At 36.1% G+C, this 21644-nt stretch overlaps 1 protein-coding gene across 6 annotated transcripts in view; it reads left to right on the top strand.

Annotated features, from left to right (window-relative positions):
- The window catches only part of CFAP70 (cilia and flagella associated protein 70), a 106277-nt gene that overhangs the window by 57973 nt on the left and 26660 nt on the right, over positions 1 to 21644 (top strand). For 5 of the 6 annotated variants that reach the window (XM_045040137.1, XM_045040138.1, XM_019813279.3 and 2 more), the window contains exons 16-22: positions 1424 to 1555; positions 6792 to 6917; positions 12046 to 12179; positions 12301 to 12416; positions 12615 to 12836; positions 20476 to 20634; positions 21380 to 21501. In XM_045040137.1, the coding sequence (XP_044896072.1) occupies positions 1424 to 1555; positions 6792 to 6917; positions 12046 to 12179; positions 12301 to 12416; positions 12615 to 12836; positions 20476 to 20634; positions 21380 to 21501 (1011 nt within the window). The remainder of the gene's footprint in view (positions 1 to 1423; positions 1556 to 6791; positions 6918 to 12045; positions 12180 to 12300; positions 12417 to 12614; positions 12837 to 20475; positions 20635 to 21379; positions 21502 to 21644) is intronic. The other variant, XM_011287342.4, reaches the window with a different exon arrangement.

Genomic DNA, 21644 nt, shown 5'->3' with positions numbered 1-21644 from the left:
TATAGTTGTCCAGCTGTGCTTCCACATTCTTGCTAGCAATGTGCCTTATGATAGAATGCCACAAGCTCTACTTGTGCAAAGCCTTGGAATGGTTCAGTATCCATTCCAAGCGTGAGCTCTTAAGAAACTAAGTCTTTACTTGAGGGGGCCAAGTTTTGAGACAGGTTTCATGTTGCAGGGATGAAACTCTGTACATGTTACTGATTCCATGACTACTCTGTCTCCCATTGCCAACCTTTCCATCATCCACACAATCACTGAGATTTGAGAAATATTTACTTAATAATAATTTCCCAAATAATAATGGCTAACATTTATTGAGTGTTTGCTTACACCAGACAAATTTTTAAATGCTTCAAATTTTACTAATTTAATCCTCACAACAACCCTATGAGGTAGATATTCCTCATTTTACAGATGGAGAAATGCAATATTAATTGGTTAAGTAATTTCCTTAAGATCACAGAGATAGTAAAGGTTAAAGATGGGGCTTAAATTTAGGCAATCTTGCTCCAGAACTCATATTCTTAACTGCTACACTGGATTGCCTCTCTGAGCACATTTACTGTGTGTCCTGTCCTGTACTAAACAGATAAAAAGAAAGCACATGGAAATAATAAAGTGAAAAACACTGATGCTGATGGAGGCAAAACACTCTTCTCAGTAGATGGCATGATTACAACTTAGTTTAATTCCTGGTTCTGCCATTACTAGCTGGATGGTGACTTTATCTCTTTGAGCTTCAATTTCTTTGCCTAACAATAAGGGATAATACTAATATTATCACATGGGTTCATTATGAGAATTAAATAATATAATGCATGGAAACTGCTTAGTACAAAACCTGACAATAACATTAACTTAAGGGGAAAAAAAGCTGTCATGGCTATAGCAATATGTTATTTGTACGGCATTTTAAGCTTCACCACCTACCTGTTATCTTTCTTTGGCTTCTCAGTCATCTTCTGAAGTAAGATAATAATACCAGAAACACACATCCATATAACAAATGAGGAAAATGAGGTACTAACTGTAATTTTTGAGGTTGTACAGTGGCAGGATTAGAACCAGAATTCCATTCTCTAGACTGTCAAATCAGGCCTTTTTCTCTTGTATCATGTGGCCATGATGAGAGATGTAATACATAAACCTAATGCTGAGGTCTTCTTTAGCTTTATAACTCTCTTCACATGATATGAGTTCTGTATTGACTATATTAGTGATGACGTTAAAAAAAGAAGTCATGCAGAGTATGTCGAAAATCAGAGGAAAATCAGAGCTGACACTCTTATCAGTCACCAAGGGAGAAACCAATCATCTTCTGAAGTTCTGATGAGCCTTAGACCAGATGCTCAAGGGAGGCCTGTGTTGTCAGCATGGTACTGGACTCTGTTATCAAATGGGTGATCTATACCTCTTACAGCATGCTGTAGTAAAGATTGTGAGAGAGAAGTATTTGAAGACAACATCATTTGAAAGCCAGGAGGAACTGCAGACATTTATTAGTGAGCTCTATGTGTTCTTGGTGGATCAGATGCATGTGGCCTTAAACCAGGTAGGTGATCAATAACTGAGAGCCCTTCCTTTTCTCTTTAAGGCACCAAAGTCTCTGAATGATTCCCTCCTTCCTTGATTCCTTTCTTCCTTAATTCAGCAAACAGAAATGTGATCGATTAAAACAATAAATAAAATTGGCTAATGCAAATTGTAAAACAAAAATCATCATTTTATTTATTCTGTGAATGTGTGTAATTCTCAGTTTGTTCTCTGATATTGGCAATCAAAACCAAGAAACATTATGAGATTTCAGATATTGGACCTATATGACAATGATGCTTCAAACATGCTTTTTCATTGGACAGGTAGCCTGTTCTTCTCCCATTTGTTTTGTTTTGTTTTTTTTTTTAAGTTTATTTATTTTGTGGGGAGGATGGGCAGAGAGAGGGAGAGAGAGAATTCCAAGCAGGCTCCACGCTCAGCGGGGAGTCCAACACAGGACTTGATCCCACAACTGTGCAATCATGACCTGAACCAAAATCAAGAGTTGACCGTTTAACTGACTGAGCCACCCAGGTGCCCCCCTCCTCCCATTTATCTGTTTATATCTGTATTTGCACAGCTTGCATATTGCCTTCATTTGCTCATTTTTAAATGTATACAGTTGTGGTTTATTTGAAAACTATGACAAAAACCAAAGTCTTTTTGTCCTATTGGTAGTCGCTAAGCAGCTATGCTTCCTCAAACCCTCTATTCTATTTGTTCTTTCCTTCACTTGATTTTCTTCTCTGTCACCATCATTTTTTCTTTCAACTTGTCTAGCCTTTCTGGAAGAGGAAGGTGAGGAATGTCCAGTATCCTAGCTAGCATTAAGAGAACAATCCTGCCTTGGGCACAGATGACTTGGATGAATTGCTTTGAAAATTGAGCATTAGGTGGTAATTACTGTTGCCTTATGCCTCCAAGGAATCCCTGTCTAGTAGACGAGAGAGACATAAAATACAAATAAGTGTAGCAGGGTGAGGTCAATGCTGTGAAGGGGTGTGTCCATGGTAAAGCAGGTTAGGAGATGCCTAAATAAAAAGTAATCAACTTTGCCCTGAGACCTGTCAGGAAAGGATTCACAGAAGAGCTGTGGCTTGAGCTTGAAGGCTAAAAAATTCTCAAAGTGGAGGATTCAGAGTATTTGAGTCATAGGTAACATCACAAAAGCTTGGAAGCTTGGAAGCATATGGGATACACAGAAACTGCATATAGTTCGGGAACGGATGCTAAACTAGTTAAGGAACAGAGAAGCAGGAGGTGAAGCCAGGGATCGATAAGTTCCTAGTAGGGGAGTTGGGAATATGGATGGAGACCTTGTATGCCACAGAAAGAAGTTTTGCCTTTTCTATTATTAGCATTTTGGAAGCAATAAATGTAATTATTTTACACTGGGGAATAGTATGATCAAATCTACATTTTATGAAAAACACTGATAACAGTGTGTCAGTTGGGTTAGATGCAGTGAAACTGGTGATGTTAACTGGTTATTACATAGTAAGTAGGAAAAGGGGTCAAAGATTAAGTTTAAGGCTCAATGACTGGGTAGCAGGTAGTACCAGTAAGTGGGACAAGAAATACAACACAAGCAGATTTAATGGGAGGTAGGTGATATTGAAATTACTTTTGAATATTAGCTCTTGTGGGATTTTTCTCAAGAGTGAGATCTGAGCTGGAGATGAGATTTGGGGAGCCATAAGTGCATATAGGCATACCTTGGAGATACTGAAGATTTGATTCTAGACCACCGTAATAAAGCAAATATCAAAATAAAGCGAGTCAAATTAATTTTGTGGTTTCTTAGTGCATATACAAATTATATTTACACTATACTATACCCTATTACATGTGCAATTATAGCATTATGTCTAGAAAAACAATGTACATACCTTAATTAAAAAATAGTTTAGGGGCGCCTGGGTGGCTCAGTCGGTTGGGCGTCCAACTTCAGCCCAGGTCATGATCTCGCAGTCCATGAGTTCGAGCCCCACGTCGGGCTCTGTGCTGACAGCTCAGAGCCTGGAGCCTGCTTCCGATTTTGTGTCTCCCTCTCTCTGGCCCTCCCCCACTCACACTCTGTCTCACTCTCTCTCAAAAATAAATAAACATTAAAAAAAATTAAAAAAAATAGTTTATTGCTGGGTATTTGGGTGGCTCAGTCAGTTGAGCATCCAACTCTTGATTTCTGCTCAGGTCATGATCCCAGGGTCATGGGATTGAGCCCTATGTCAGACTCCACACTGAGTGTGGAGCCTGCTTAAGATTCTCTCTCTCCTTCTGGCCCTCTCGCCAGCTCACACACACTCTCTCTCTAAAACAAAAACAAAACCTAAAAACTTTATTGTTAAAAAATGCTAACCATCATCTGAGCTTTCACTGAGTCCTAGTCACTGATTACAGATCACCGTAACAAATATAATTAACAATAAAAAAGCTTAAAATATTGTGAGAAGTACCAAAATGTGACACAGAGACAAGTAAGCAAATGCTATTGGAAAATGGTACCAACAGACCTGCTTGACACAGAGTTGCCATGAACCTTCAATTTGTAAAAAAAAAATAAAAATAAAAAAACCAATATCTTTGAAGCTCAATAAAACAAGATATACTTGTAGGTGCTAGTTAAACTATTGTTATAGATGGAGCTGCTGAGGAAAACATAAGTAGAGAGAGAAGCAAGCTGGTGGTAGAACACTATAGAAATACCAACATTTAAGGGATGGATGAATAAAAGAATTAATTAAGGAGAAAAGTGAATTGTTAAAAGAGCAAAAGAACCAGAAGACAGTGGTGTCACAAAAGCTAAGGGAAGAGAATTTTAAGAAGAAAAAGTAGTCAACATTGTCAAATATTCCTAGGAGTTATGAAGAGCAAACGCTGGGGAATGGGAAGGGGAAATTGGAACGAGGCGGTCAAAAGATACAAACTTCAAGTCACAAGATAAACAAGCACCAGGGATATGATGTACAGCATGATGCCTATAGCTAACACTGTTGTTTGATATATTTGTAACTTGTTAGGAGAGTAAATCCTAAGAGTTCTTACCACAAGAAATTTTTTTCTTTTTATTGTGTCCATGTGAGATGATAGATGCTAACTAAACTTACTATGATAATTATTTTACAATATATGTCAGTCAAACCATTAAGCTATGTGCCTTAAACTTACACAGTGATGCACGACAGTTATATCTGAATAAAACTGGAGAAAAAGAAAAACAAAATTTGAAAAGTTTTCATTGGATCTGAAAATAAGGAGGTTATTAACTTTTACATAGCAGTATCATTGGACTAATGGAGAGGATTCAAATTATAATGAATTGTGGAGTAAATGAGTGCTTAGGAAACAGATAAATATAAATTCAGGAAGCTGGGGGACGCCTGGGTGGCTCACTTGGTTGAGTGTCCAATTCCTGATTTCAGCTCAGGTCATGATCTCAAGGTTCCTGAGATCAAGCCCCATGTCAGATCTCTCTCTGCTTAAGATTCTCTCTCTCTCTCCTTCTATTTTCTTCCCCTCTCCTGATTGTGCACTCTCTCTCTCTCTCTCTCTCTCTCTCTCTCTGAAAATAAATAAATAAACTGGAAAAAGAAGTTGGAAGATAAAAGGAAGAAGTAGGAAAATAGTAGCCAGAAATTATCAAGGTTTTCATTTTAAGCTAGAAATGCCTTTAGCATGTCCATCGGTTTGGGAGAAGGAGTCAGCAGACTGGGAGAGATTAAAAATAGAAGGAAAGAGAGAATAATTGATGGCAAACCCAGGGTATATACAAATGGGAAAGAATCAAGAAGTTAGATGGAAAGATTAGTCTTGCAACAGAGAAGGATGTGATGCTTCTTCAGACTGAAAGTAAAGAGATACAGTGGATACAGAAATAAACTATATCAGTATGGTGTTCAAAAGCTGAGGTATCCCTGGCCCGATGATTTTCATTTCCTCTGCGAAGTAATGTGTTTACTGGACAATGAAGGGAGTAAGGGTTGAATGAAAAGCTTGAAGAAAGAAAATTTAGACACTGCATCATAGTATTATGGAATGTGTTGCTAAACAAGGACAAATACATAGATTACTGAGTATGAAAGGCCTTTAGCTAAGACTGAATGCCAAAGAATCTGTGGCAGCTCAGAGATTTCTGTGTGTATGCAATCTTCCTCTGGACCAATCAGCAGCTCCTGTAGGACTGTTTTAATTTGGGGATTTTCAGGCCAAGTGCAGGCAAAGGACAAGGTGCCTGGGACCTGAGTTTGCTGGTAAGAGTAGTATGAGTGGATGGCCATGAGGTCCGGTATTACACAGTTGGGAAAAGACAGGTATATTAGAAATGAGGGAAATAAAGTCAGAGAGTAGTTTTAAGGGGATTAAGTGACAAAAAGATTGAAGGCTTATAACATAGGTTCTTGGAACAGGATATTAGAGGTAGAGTATTTCTGGTTTAGGCACTGTAGTATGTTGCTGGAGGAATTTGGAGGTCAAGATCATCAAAATCAAAAAGAACAAAGAACAGAGACATAATCTGTAACCAGGAGCTCTCTTTGGCCCATCTCAAATTAAGCTTTACTCTCTACATCCCTTAGCAACTCTACTTGTTAATGTCACTGATAATTTTTTTACTTCTAAATTCTAAAGAATTGGAGGTCTTCCTTGGCAGTAGCTTCTGATCCTGGAGATTACTTATTATACTATAACTGCTTTCCTGGATGGTATATAGGACATAATATTTTTCTGGGTTTTTCCCTACCTTTCTGGCTATTTCTAAAATGTTTCCTTTTGGGGATATATTTATATATCCCACTGAATGTGCAAAGGTAACTTCCAAAGCTTTATCCTTAGTCTCCTATTTTTTTGATGTTTGAAGATTCTAGCTAGTGCTTACCAACCTTTTTCATGTCATGGCACCTAAAAATGATAATATTCATCCCATACACAAGAGAAAATTAAGGAAGCTGTTTGAGGTCAAAGGAGGCTTACTTAAGGATTTTGACTGCCCTAAGTGCTGAGGAGGAGAGTTCTGTTCTAATTAATTTTTACTCACTTCCATGAGCTTAGATTGTTGGTATTCATATACCTGACCTTCTCTTTCATCCTTGATATGTCTCTCTTGGTTCACTCTTACTCTCTTACTATATTGAACTATAAGAAACTCCAATGTCATTTTCAACCTCGTGACTGAGGTCTCCCATCTAGTTTATTCTTATAAGACTCTCTACTTGTAATTGCTTTGTTTAGTCTAACTAACATCTTGATGTTGACAGACCATGCCAGATGATGTCCAACACACTCTTTCAACCATTTATACAAGCAATGAACAGCTTCGACTCTTCGCATTTGAAGCAGAAGTCAATGAGAACTTTGAAATGGCAGCAGTGTATTATGAAGAGGTAACTAAAGGTCTTTCCAGTAGTTGTTATTACTATTATTTGTGTAATATGGGTATAACAAATAGCAGTTTTTAATTATTTAAAACCCATCAGGACTGATGAGAGGACAGACACATAAATCAATAAAATAGAGTCTATAAATATGTCCACACAAATAAGGCCACTACATTTTTGACATAGATGTAAAAGAAATTCAATGGAGAAAGGACAATCTTTTCAAAGAAATGGCTTTAGAATCACTGGTCATCCATATGCGAAAAATGAACTTTGACTTAAACCTCAAACATTGTAAAAAATCAACTTAAAATGGACCACACATCTGAATCTAAACCATAAAACAATGAATATTTTAGAAGAAAACAAAGGAGAAGGTCTTCATGATCTGGAGTTAGGTAAAGAGTTCTTGGACATGACACCAAAGCATGATACATGAAAGAAAAATATGATAAATGGAACTTCATCAAAATTAAAAATGTGTGGTCTGTAAAAGACACTATTAAGAGAAAGAAAAGGAGAAAATATCTGCAAGACATATATCTGACAAAGGATTTATTTGTATCCAGAATATTAAGAACTCTTAAAATTCAACAATAGAAAACAACTAAATAAAAATGGGCAAGAGATTTGAACAGATATTTCACTAAATATGATAAATAAGAACATGAAAAGATATTCAACATAATTAGCTATTGTGGAATGCAAATTAAAACCACAATAAGATGCCACTACAACTTATTAGAGTAACTACAGTGAAAATGCTGACAATACAAGGTGCTAATGAGGATACAAAGCAACTGGAACCATCATACTTTGTCAGAGGAAATGCACAATGATAACGTCATTCTGGAAAATAGTTTGGCAGTGTCTTATACATTCACCATATGACCTACTCCTGGATATTTACCTTAAAGAAGTAAAATCTTATGTACATGAATGCTTACAGAAACTTTATTCATAATTGCTCAAACAGAAGCAACCCAAATGTTCTTTAAAGGGTGACTAAATAAACTATGGCTTATCCATATAATCTATTCAGCAATAAAAGAAATGTATTACTAATACAACAACTTGCATGAATTTCAAAGGCATTATACTGAGTGAAAGAAGACACTGTCAAAAGGTTACATACTGTATGATGTCATTTATATGATATTCTTTTTTTAAATTGAACTATAGTTGAATACAATTTTGTATTCAACACTTTCAGGTGTACAATATAGCGATTTGACAATTATATATATTACAAAATGCTTACCACAATAAGCATAGCTACCATTGGTCACCATACAAGTTATTATGACATTATTGCCTACATTCCCTGTGCTGTACTTCTCATTCCCATGACTTATTTATTTTATGACTGGCAGTCTGTATGTCTTAATCCCCTTCGCCTATGTCACCCATCCTCCCACTCCTCCTCTGACAACTACCAATTTTCTATATTTATGAATCTGTTTCTGGTTTTTTGTTGCTGTTTGTTTTGCTCTGTTTTTAGATTCTACATATAAATGAAATATGGAATTTGTCTTTTTCTGTCTGATTTATTTGTCTTAGCGTAGTGCCTTCTAGGCCCATCCATGTTGTTGCAAATGACAAGATTTCATTCTTTTTTATGGCTGAATAATATTCCATTACACACACACACACACACACACACACGCACACACACACACACACACCACATTTTCTTTATCCATTCAGCTATTGATAGACACTTAGGTTGCTTCCATATCTTGGCTATTGTAAATAATGTTGCAATAAACATAGGGGTGCATATGTTTTTGAATTAGTGTTTTGGTTTTCTTTGGGTGAATACCCAGAAGTGTAATTACTGGGTTCTATGATATTTTTATTTTTAATCTTCTGAGGAACCTCCCTGCTATTTTCCATAGTGGCTACACCAATCTACATTCCCATCAACAGTGCACAAGGGTTCCTTTTTCTCTACATCCTTGCCAATACTTGTTATTTTTTGTCTTTTTGACACTAGCTATTCTATTTTCATTTCCCCGAAGATGAGTGATGTTGAGCATCTTTTCAAGCATCTGCTGGACATCTGTACATCTTCTTTCAAAAAATGTCTATTCAGGTCCTCTGTCCATTTTTAATCATATTATTTGTTTTTTTGGTGTTCAGTTGTGTGGGGGTGGGGGAATGGGCAAAACAGGTGAAGGGGATCAATAGGTACAAACTGCCAGTTATAAAATAGCATGTCTTTAAAGGTCATTCATGTCATAGTATGTATTAGTATTTTATTCCTTTTTATGGCTCAGTAACATTCCATTGTATAGATAGAGCACATTTTGTTTATTTGTCCATTAGGTGATGGGTATTTGACTAATATCCACTTTTTGACTATTATGGATAATGCTGCTATAAACATTCATTTATTGTTTAAGTTTAATATGGACATATGTTTTTAGTTCTCTTGGGTGTATACCTAGGAGTGGAATTACTAGGTCATATGGTAACTCTATGCTTAACTTTTTGAGGAAATGCAAAACTGTTTTCCAAAAGGTTGTACTCTTTTATATTCCCACTAGCAATAGATGAGGATTCCATTTTTTTCATATTCTCACTAATCCTTATTATTATACATCTTTTAAACAATTATAGCCATTCTAATGGGTGTGAAGTGGTATTTCATTGTGGTTTTATTTTGCATTTCTCAAATATCAAGTTATTTTGAACATCTTTTCACATTTATAATTTTTTAGTAGGAAAATATGTTCCAGATTTTTTGGAATTAATGTTCTAAATTAATTGACAGAGGAATATTCAGACTATAACAACTTCAAAACATCAATATATATAAATCATATGTTATGTCTTTATGTCCTTATTTCACTTTGCATATGTTCTCAAAGTTCATCCATGTTGTAACATCTGTCAGCATTTTCTTCCTTTTTATTTTATTTTTTATTTTTTTTTCCAACGTTTTTTTTTATTTATTTTTGGGACAGAGAGAGACAGAGCATGAACGGGGGAGGGGCAGAGAGAGAGGGAGACACAGAATCGGAAACAGGCTCCAGGCTCTGAGCCATCAGCCCAGAGCCCGACATGGGGCTCGAACTCATGGACCGCAAGATCGTGACCTGGCTGAAGTCGGACGCTTAACCGACTGCGCCACCCAGGCGCCCCCTCTTCCTTTTTAAAGCTAGCTAATATTCCATTGTATGTATATATCATATTTTGCTTACCCATTCATCTGTCAGTGGGCACTTGGGTTGCTTATACTTTTTAGCTATTATGAATATTGCTGCTTTGAACATGGATGTACAAATATCTCTTTGAAACTCTGCTTTCAATTCTTGTGGGTATATATACAGAAGTGGGATTGCTGTATCACATGGTAATTCTATTTTTAATTTTTTGAGGAACAACCATCTGTTTTACAAAGTGGCTGCACCATTTTTACATTCCCGCTGTTTACAAGAGTTCTAATTTCTCTGCATCCTCAACAATTGTTATTTTCTGTTTTCATATCTAAGAAATCATTGCCAAGTCCAGAATCATGAAGCTATTGTGACATATTTTCTTCTCAAAGTGTTATAGTTGTTATAGTTTTAGGCATTAATATTTAGGTCTTTGATCCATTTTGAATTAATTTTTATATATGGTGTTAAGTAAGGGTCCAAGTTCATTCTTTTGCATGGGGATGCAGATATCCAGTTTTCCTAGCACTGTTTGTTGAAAAGTGTGTCCCTTGCAGCCGCTCTGGAAAACAGTGTGGAGGTTCCTCAAAAATTAAAAAAAGAACTACCCTATGACCCAGCAATAGCACTGCTAGGAATTTATCCAAGGGATACAGGAGTGCTGATGCATAGGGGCACATGTACCCCAATGTTTATAGTAGCACTTTCAACAATAGCCAAATTATGGAAAGAGCCTAAATGTCCATCAACTGATGAATGGATAAAGAAGATGTGGTTTATATATACAACGGAATACTACATGGCAATGAGAAAGAATGAAATCTGGCTATTTGCAGCAACATGGATGGAACTGCAAGGTATTATGCTAAGTGAAATAAGTCAGTCAGAGAAAGACAGATTCCATATGTTTTCACTCATAGGTGATCCTGAGAAACTTAATAGAAGTCAATGGGGGAGGGAGATGGGGGGGAAAAGTTACAGAGAGGGAGGGAGGCAAACCATAGGAGACTCTTGGATACTAAGAACAAACTGAGGGTTGTTGGGGGTGGGGGAGAGGGGAAAGTGGGTGATGGGCATTGAGGAGGGCACTTGTTGAGATGAGCACTGGGTGTTGTATGGAAACCAATTTTTCAATAAATTATATTTTTAAAAAAAAGCCTGTCCTTACCTATTGGATGGTCTTGGCCCCTTTGTCAAAAATCATTTAACCATAAATGTGAGGATTTGTTTCTGAACTCTATTCTATCCCATTGTTCTATATATTTGTCTTGATACCAGTACCACACAGATTATATAGTTTTGTAAGTTTTGAAATCAGGAAGTATGAGTCCTCCAGTTTTGTTCTTTTTCAAGTTTGTTTTACCTATTCAGGGTTCCTAGAGATTCCATGTAAATTTTAGGATGGGTTTTTCCATTACTGCAAAAAATATCATTGGGATTTTGATAGAGATTATATTGAATCTGTAAATTTCTTTGGACAGTATTGACATCTTAATAATATTAAGTCTTTCAATCTATGGACATTGGATGTGTTTCTATTTATTTATGTCACCTTTAATTGTTTCAACAGTGTTTTGTAGTTTTCACTTATTATGAGATGCTTCTTTTTCATATTTGTACTTAAATTTATATTTGCCATCTCAAGGCTATGACAAAAATGATTATCGATGAATCTTTAAAATGAACTGTACAATGAATCTAGGTTTCCAAGTAATTGGATAAGCTTATGGTAACCAGAACATTGACACTAGGAAGGAATGAGTTGAAAATTTAATTTTTAAATCATTCCAATATTTATTCACCACATATTATAAACCAGAACGGTGACTGTGCTAGACATTCAGAAATCAGTGGTAAACAAAAAATGACATAGTTTCTGCTTTCATAAAACTTATGGTATTTGTGGTTTTATGTGCATAAAAATATGACATACTGTGCAATAATCTTGGTCCTCCTAATGCTTCATGTGATAGAGGTTGGTCCGTGAGCCCCAGAACTTGGAACACTGGCTGGACTACGGTGCCTTCTGCCTCCTAACTGAGGACAACATCAAAGCACAGGAGTGTTTTCGGAGAGCCCTTTCCCTCAACCAGAATCATATCCACAGGTACGGGTGGAAGATAAGTGAAGAATGAGTAGGAGCAGATAAGCTTCTGTAAGAAATTTTCTTGGTTCCATGACTGTGACACGGGACCATGTTGTTAATCACGTTGCTGGTCTCTTCTCAGCCTGTTGCTGTGTGGTGTCCTGGCTGTCTTGATGGAGAACTATGAGCAGGCAGAAATTTTCTTTGAGGATGCTACTTGCTTGGAACCAACTAATGTTGTAGCCTGGACTTTACTTGGTATGGTATTTTCCTGTGATATCAATGTGTTTTTTTCCATTATAAGATTCTCCCTTTCTCTTTTCATTCTCTAATAACTCATCATGTAGTTCTTAAACTTTGGTAAAAAATTTGGAAAGACAAGTGAAATGTTGCAATTCTTTAGTATATGGTGGTAGAAAACCAGTCACATTTATTTTAGCATTTTTCTTTCTTCAGGTTTGTACTATGAAATTCAAAACAATGATATTCGAATGGAAATGGCATTTCATGAAGCCTTCAAACAACTTCAGGCACGAATGCTTCAGGCACAAGTAGCGAAGCAGAGGGGCACTGGTACTGTAGAGTACATTGAAGAAGGAGGGAAAGTAGAATCCAGTTTAGGCCCTTGGGGAATCACTAATGGTTCTGCAACAGCAATGACGGTGGAAGCGGCAGCAGGTAGGACCAGGAAACGGAGATGATGAGTGGCTATTAGGAAAATTAGTGGCCTTATGAATAGGAGCTGGCAAATTGTAGGTACTTGGCAAATATTTGTTAAATGAGTTAGTAGATGGAGTTTTGAGTTGTCCCAGGTACACCAAGAAAGACTCCTTCTAAATATTTCCTCATTCATATGTTTGCAAGTGTGAAGTTTTCACTGTTGCTATTCAGGTTTTTGAATCTTAGAGAATTTACTGTCTCTGTGTATGCATAAAAAAGGTATCATTGTAGCAGAGTAAATTTCTTTCATTATCCCATCACTTTCTTTTCTAACACTCTCAATCCCTCTCTTGTGGTTCTTAAGTTTATTTATTTATTTACACACACACACACACACACACACACACACACACACACACACACCCTTTTTTCCCTGTCCTTCATTGCCATTCTCCTTTCCTCCATTTTAGAGAATCAATCATTCTAATGTGTTTAATTTAATATGTGGGTTTTTGTTTATGTGTTTCTTGCATATGGTATTTTGTTTATATGTTGTTGCGCATTATTATTTTGTGTGCATGTATTTTTAACAGTTTGTCCGAGATGTAATGGACATTCATAAACTGCACATATTTAACACATACAATTTGATATGTTTGACATATGAACACACCCATGAAAACATCACCACAATCAAGGTAATGAACATATCCCAAATCTACAAAACTCTCCTTGTGCCCATTTGAATCTCTTTCTCTTGCACCCATTTCCAAACAACCACCAAGCATCTCTCTGTCACCATCAGTGACTTTGCATGTCTAAAATTTTAGAATTCTAGGAAATTTCTAGAATTTTCTGATTTATTCTTTACCAACATATATATTATTTATCAACTTATACATGATTGGAATTGATTTTGACTTGAAAGTTTGACAGAGGGGCGCCTGGGTGGCTCAGTCGGTTAAGCGGCCGACTTCGGCTCAGGTCATGATCTCACGGTCCGTGAGTTCGAGCCCCGCGTCGGGCTATGTGCTGACAGCTCAGAGCCTGGAGCCTGTTTCAGATTTTGTGTCTCCCTCTCTCTGACCCTCCCCCATTCATGCTCTGTCTCTCTCTGTCTCAAAAATAAATAAATGTTAAAAAAAAAAAAAAGAAAGTTTGACAGAACTCAACCATAAAACAACAAGAGCCTGGGTGGTTTTTTTTGTTTGTTTTTTGCAGGAGAAGGTGTCTACCATTTCATTTTCTTAATATTTAATGTATTTGTGTTCTGTATTTCTTATTGTGTTATTCATGGTATTTTATACTTTCTAGGAATTCATCTATTTCATCTAGGTTTTTAAATTTTATTTAATTTTTTTATATTAATCAATTATTTTTTAATAGACTTATTTTTTAGAGGAGTTTTAGGTTCATAACAAAGTTGAAAGGAAGGGTTAGGGATTTTTCATATACTCCTTTCCCCTACCCATGTGTAGTCTCTCTTTTTATTAACATTCTTAATGACATTTGATAAGGAGTATCTTATCATATGCTTATGTGCCATTTGTATATCTTCTTTGGTGAGGTGCATATTAAGGTCTTTGGCCATTTTTTTTGTTTTTACTTTTTGATTTTAGAGAGAGAGAATGAGATCAGGGGAGAGGGGCAGAGGGAGAGCACAAGAGAGAGAATCTTAAGCAGGCTCCACATTCAGCATGGAGCCTGATGTGGGACTTGATCCCACGATCCTGGAATCATGACCTGAGCTGAAATCAAGAGTTGGGCACTCAACCTACTGAGCCACCTAGGCACCCCTTTAGCCAGTTTTAAATCAGGCTTTGTTTTCTTATTGTTGAGTTTTAAGAGTTCTTTGTATATTTTTAATTTAAAGTATAATTGATATATAACATTATTTAGTTTCAGGTATACAACATAACGATTCAATATTTGTATGTATTGCAAAATGATCACTACAGTAAGCTTACTCAGCATCCATCATCACACACAGTTACAATATTTTTTTCTTGTGATAAGAACTTTTAAGATCTACTCTCTCAGCAACTTTCAAATATACAATAGAGTATTATTAACTATAGTCACCATGCTGTACATTACCTGACTTGTTTATTTTCTAACTGGAAGTTTGTACCCTTTGACTACCTTCACCCAATTCACCTACCTCTTATACCCTGTATCTAGCAACCACTAATCTATTCTTTATGATTTCAAGGCTCTTTTTTGTGTTCTTGTTTTTTTTATTTAATATTCTACATGTAAGTGAGATCATATTGGGTTTGTCTTTCTCTATATCATATCATACCTATATATAATATAGGATATTATAGCATAACAACATTATGCTAATATTATATAATAATATCCTCATGATGCATCCATGTTGTTACAAATGGCAATATTTCATTCTTTTTGATGGCTGAATAATATTCCATTGTATACCACATTTTCTTTGTCCATTCATCCATTGATGGATACTTAGGTGACTTTCATGTCTTGACTACTATAAATAATTCTGCAATGAACATGAGAAAGTATATATATCTCTTCAAGTTCTTATTTTCATTCCTATGGATAAGCCAGAAGTGGAATTGTTGGATCATATGGGTATTTCTAGTTTTAATTTTTTGAGGAAACTCCATACTGTTTTCCATAGTGGCTGCATCAATTTACATGCCAAACCACAGTGCACGAGGGTTCCCTTATCTTCATATCCTCACCAACACTCATTATTTCTTGTCTTTTTGATAATAGCCATTCTAGCACATGTGAGGTGATATCTCATTGTGGTTATGATTGGCATTTCCCTGATGATTAGTGATGTTGAGCATCTTATCATGTGTCTGTTGACCAGCTAATACGTCTTCTTTGGAGAAATGTCTATTCAGATCCTCTGCTCATTTTTAAAATAAAATTGTTGTTTTCTTTGCTATTGAGTTGTAGGAATTCTTTATATTTTTTAAACATTAACGCTTTATCAGATGTATGATTTGCAAATATTTTCTCCCATTCAGTAGGTTGCCTTTTCATTTTTTTACAAGTTTTCATTTGTTGTACAGAAGCTTTTTAGTTTCATAGAGCCCCAGTTGTTGATTTTTACTTTTGTTGCCTAACAGTGTGTATCTTGATTATGGTAGTGGTTAAAAGAATCTATAAAATGGGATAAAAATGCTTAGAACTACATACACATAAACACACACATACACACACAAATGTATATGAAAACTGGCAAAAATAGATGAGGTCTTTAGTGCACTAAAGAGTTTTGTACTAGTATCAATTTCCTGGTTTTGATATTATACCATACTATAGTTGTATAAGATGTCACCATTGAAGAGAGGCTGGTAAGGGTACATTGGAACTACATGCTCTGTATTTGCAACTTCCTTTGCATCTATAATTATTTCAAAATAAAGAGTTAAAAAATCCTTACAAGTAGCAATTGTGAGCACTTATGTGAAGTCTTAAAATATAAAGCTCCATGTAAAATGAAGACAACAACAAAAACTACCCAAAAAAGCTAATATTCAAAACTTATTACTTCTTTATTATTTTACTATCATCTACACTGTTGAAGTTATTTATACCTAATTGTATTCATATGTAGAAATATTACATAATGGTATGCTATTGTGCATTTCTTCCTAACTTCATTCAGTGATGTAACATTGGTTTCTTGAAATCAGCCATGATTGGGGAATTTATATCATAGAAATCAGTAAACACCACAAATCAGCCTTCTCACATAGCCAAAAGCCAATTGTTGAACATTTACCAGCTCATGACTCGATATATAGGAAAATTTCAAGTATTTGTAATTTAAACAATACACTTCTAAATTTTTTTTTTTTTTACATTTATTCATTTTCGAGAGACAGAGAACAAGCGGAGGAGGGACAGAGAGAGAGGGAGACACAGAATCTGAAGCAGACTCCAGGCTCCGAGCTATCAGCACAGAGTCCCATGCAGGGCTCCAACTCACAAACTGTGAGATCATGACCTAAGCTGAAGTTGGACGCTCAACCGACTGGGCCACCCAGGTGCCCCTAAACAATACATTTCTAAATAACCCATATGTCAAAGAAGAAATCACAAAATAGTTCGAACTGAATGTAATGAATCACACAACAAACCAAAATTGGTAAGATGAACTAAATTAGTTCCCAGAGGGAAATTTATAGCTTTAAATACTTCTATTAAAAAAAAAAGAGGTGTGCCTTGGTGGCTCAGTCGGTTAAGCAGACTTCAGCACAGGTTGTGATCTCCTGGTTCATGGGTTTGAGCCCTGCATCGGGCTCTGTGCTGACAGGTCAGAGCCTGGAACCTGCTTCAGATTCTGTGTCTCCCCCTCTCTCTGCCCCTCCCTGCTCTCTCTCTCTCTCTCTCTCTCTCTCTCTCTCTCTCTCTCTCTCTCAAAAGTAAATAAACATTAAAAAAAATTTTTAAAAGAAAAAGAAAAGACAGGGGAACCTGAGTGGCTTAGTTGGTTGAGTGTCCGACTCTTGATTTTGGCTCAGGTCATGATCTCACAGTTTATGAGTTTGAGCCCCACATCGGGCTCTGCACTTGGGATTTTCTCTCTCTCCTCCCTCTCTCTTTCTCTTTCTCAAAATAAATAAATAAACTTAAAAAAAAAAAGAAAAGAAAAGACAAAACTTCAGGCTACCCCATTCCTTCCATAGATTCAGAAAATAGAAGAGGGAATACTTCCCACAGTTTAACCATAGTTATTACTGTGATATTCAAAGTTAGACAAACCCATCCCAAGAAATGTACACACCAATAGACTTCATGAACCTTGACACAAAAATTCTTAACAAATATTAGTCCATGAATTTCAGCAATATATATAAAAGGTAATATATCCAATTGAAGTAAGTTTGGTCTTACATTTGAAAATTGATGCAATTTACCACTAGAATAGTTAAAATTTTTAAAAATGATAATACTAAGCTATGGCAAGGATGTAGAATAGCTGGAACTCTCAAACTTTTGGTGGGAATGCCAAATGCTAATAGCCACTTGGAAAAACTGGCAGTTTAAAAATAGTTACACATGTGTCAGCAATTTCACTCTTAGGTATTTACCCAAGAGAAATGGAAACATTGCAATTTGTACACAAATGTTCATAACAGATATATTTATAACAGGCAAAAACTGGAAACAATCCAACTGCTTATCAGTAGATGAATGGATAATAAATTTTTTTCTTATGTGCACAATCAAAAACCACTCAACAATAAAAAGAAACAAATTACTGATACACACACATGGATGAATCTCAGAAACATTATGCTAAGTGAATAAGCCAGATGCAAAAGAATAGATACTATATATTCCACTTAAATGAAATTCTAGAAAAGGCGAAACTAATCTGTATTGACAAAAAGCAGATTAATGGTTGCCTTTGGATGGGAGTTGAGGATTACCTTCAAAGAACACAAGGGAGCTTTCTGGGGTAGAAATCTTTTTATCCTGATTGTGACAGTGAGTACATAAGTGTATACATTTGTTAAAATGCACTGAAGTATATACTCAAAAGAGAGCACTTTATTATATGTAAATTATACCTCAGAAAAGTTGGATATTAATATTTTTCACTAAGATCATAGCTTACTCCTCAATCATTAGTCTGAGGTATTTAACCACTCTCTCCTTCCTGAAATACATGTTGGATTGCCTCCTACATCTCCCAACAGTTTGGGTTTCCTTTGTAAGCTTCTCTTTATTATTACACTCATTAGATGTACTCATTTCCCAATAATATAGTCATACTTTCTAAGAGCTCACCTGCACTCACAGTTTTCCTTTTACTACTGATGACTCTCAAATTTCTGTATTTAGCCCTGACATCCCTCCAGAACCTAGGAGCTGGGTTTCTCTGCTAGTAAACTTAACTCTTCATCTCTCAAATTGACTCTACATCACTCACTATATTAGGAACTCAAGTTCATGATCTGAGTCATCCCTGCATCCTCTTACTTTCTGTATTGAACTTCCGGCATCCTTCTATCAGATAAATTCTCAAGACCAGCTGGTTCTCTTTCAAAATGCTCCTTGCATCTTCCCTTTAAATTTACATGACTCTTTATTACCAAATACCAAGATTGTTGTAACAGCCTTATTACAAACCTCTTTGTCTCTGTCTGCATTTTTTTCTTCTTGCTATGTAGCACTGCTAGAGTAATCTTCATAAAATACTGCTTTCATCTAATAATTTTTCTGTTCAAAACTTTTCACTGTGTTCTCCTTTTGTCTACAGAAGAAAAATCCTAGCATTAAAATATCAGTACAGTCTAGCTCCAACCTGTCTTTCCCTTCATTTTATTTATGTAATCCTCAATACTCTTTAAAATAATTAGCTCACTAATGCATCTGACTCTTGATTTCAGCTCAGGTCATCTCATGGTTTGTGAGTTCGAGCCCTTCATTGGACTCCTTGCTGAGTGGAGCCTGCTTGGGACTCTCTCTCTGCCCCTCCTCCTCCCCTCTCAAAATAAACAAAATAAATAAATAAACTTAAAAAAATTAGTTTTTGGGGCTCCTTGGTGGCTCAGTCAGCTGAGCGAGCGAGTTCAGCTCAGGTCATGATCTCGAGATTTGTGGGTTGAGCCCTGTGTTGGGCTCTGTGCTGACAGCTCAGAGCCTGGAGCCTACTTTGGATTCTGTGTCTCCTTCCTTCTCTGCCCCTCTCCCACTCATGCTCTGTTTCTCTCTCCTCCTCTCTCAAAAATAAACATTAAAAACTAGTTCACTACTTCCATGCTTTTGCCAATGGCATGCTCTCAGCCTTAAATGCCCCTCCCCCTCTACCTATCCAACTTCTACCTATTTTTCAAAGCCATATCTTTTAGAAGAAGGGTGACTTCTTCTAATTGGGAGTCAGTTGGTACTGATCATTTCCTGCCTGGCACTGCTTTTTTAAAAATTTGTCAAGCATGTATTTATTTGAGAGGCAGCAAGACATGTTCTGGAGCTTCAACCAATTATTTAACTTCTCTGTGATTCACTTTCTTCAAAGGAGCATAATGAATGTTGTGAAAAATAAATTAGATTATACACTAACGGTTTTAGTACAATTTTTAGTACAATTCCTGGCATACAGTCATGCTCAAATATAGCTACATATGATGATGATGATGATGGTGATTTTTGAACACTGAGATAAAATGAGTAGAATTCCTGTCCTTCAAGAGTTTTAATTTAATCTAAAAATATATTAACTTTCTTGACATGCTGGGTTTAGCAAATAACTTTTATGATAGGTATTTGTTTGACATTTTCATGACTTAGGCTAGCAGGAGGGTTGGACTAGGGGTCCTAGTTATAGAAAGCTGTGCTATCAGTTTAGCTTGTACTCTTCAAATTATTCAGAAATATAAAAAGTTTGGGGCACCTGGCTGGCTTAGTCAGTGGAACATGGGACGCTAGATCTCAAGGTTGTAAGCTCGAGCCTTGTTGGATCTAGAGATTACTTAAAAATAAAATCTTTTTTTAAAAAAGAAATATTAAAGGCTGCAAAAGAAGTCTGTCCTTACAATATTTAGGTAATATGTTTCTTATGCTTTGAAAACAATTATATTTCATCTCCTGTAATAACCTTTTAATATCCAATGTAGGAAGGTGGGGTTTTTTTCTCATTCAAGTTTAATCTATTTAGGACCAAGAGATCCATCATACATTCTAGATGACTTTCTTGAAGAATCCTCCAAACTGCAGTCTGATTCACGAGAAAACATTTTGTCCCTACAATATCAAGATCCAACTATCAGCCAAAAACCATCCAATATACTTCTCAAAGACATACCAGCAAAGAAAGGTACTTAGGAATAAAGATTTCCACTTGAAAGAAGGGCGTAAACAAACTAGACAATGATGAAAACACTTATGATTACCAAAATGGTGATCTTAACTTGTGTGAAGTTGATTAGTCATATCACCTAAGTTCCTTCATATGAGGCTAAACTCTGATAATCCAAATTCAGTAGTGTAGCTCTTTCCATAAGCAAAGTTTTATATTATCTCAGAGAAGTAGCTAACTACAGGCTTATGATTTTCTTTTTTCTTCAAGTTTATTTATTTTGAGAGAGAGAGAAAAAGAGAGAGAGAAGCAGAGAGAGAGGTAGAGAAGGAATTCCAAATAGGCTCTGCACTGAAAGTGTGGACATGGCACTCTGTGGAGCTCAAACCCACAAACCATGAAATCATGACGTAAACTGAAATCAAGAGTCAGATACTTAACCAACTGAGCCACCCAGGTGCCCCCAAACTTAAGATTTTCAAACAACGATCATTTTTAGAATATCTACATCACATTCAGGATGATCTGCATACATTAAAAAACCATTTCATTGGTTGTGACTTGCATTTGGAACCACCAGTAGACTAACCTTGAGAACTTTTGAGATCTTTAGGGACCATTGCTATAGAGGAATCTATTGCTTTTCAGGTTATAACCTCTCTCATAGATTAGAATAGTCTCCTTGCTACATTTGTATATCTGAGCTTCCGACATTCTTTTCCTTTACGTCTAACCATCTATTCTTTTAATATAATAATTTCAGAAACATCAAAATGTCAAGATTCATCAACCTTTTTGCACCCCAGCCCTTATGGTGTTTCCCAAACTCCTGCCACCATCTTCATGGAGACCATACGCTTCTTGATGAAGGTCAATGCTGTGCAGGTCAGAATATTTGGAAAAGGGCAAGTAGATAGAAAGATTTTAGCGAAATGATTATTCAGTGGTACCTTTCCAAGCTTTAATATTATGATACAAAAATCAAATATGCTTTTGAGGGCACACTGTAGGCCCAATGGTGTGAATAT

This window comes from Felis catus, chromosome D2, assembly GCF_018350175.1.
Source record: "Felis catus isolate Fca126 chromosome D2, F.catus_Fca126_mat1.0, whole genome shotgun sequence".
Classification (NCBI taxonomy): domain Eukaryota; kingdom Metazoa; phylum Chordata; class Mammalia; order Carnivora; family Felidae; genus Felis; species Felis catus.
This window is presented reverse-complemented; position numbering and strand designations above follow the sequence as displayed.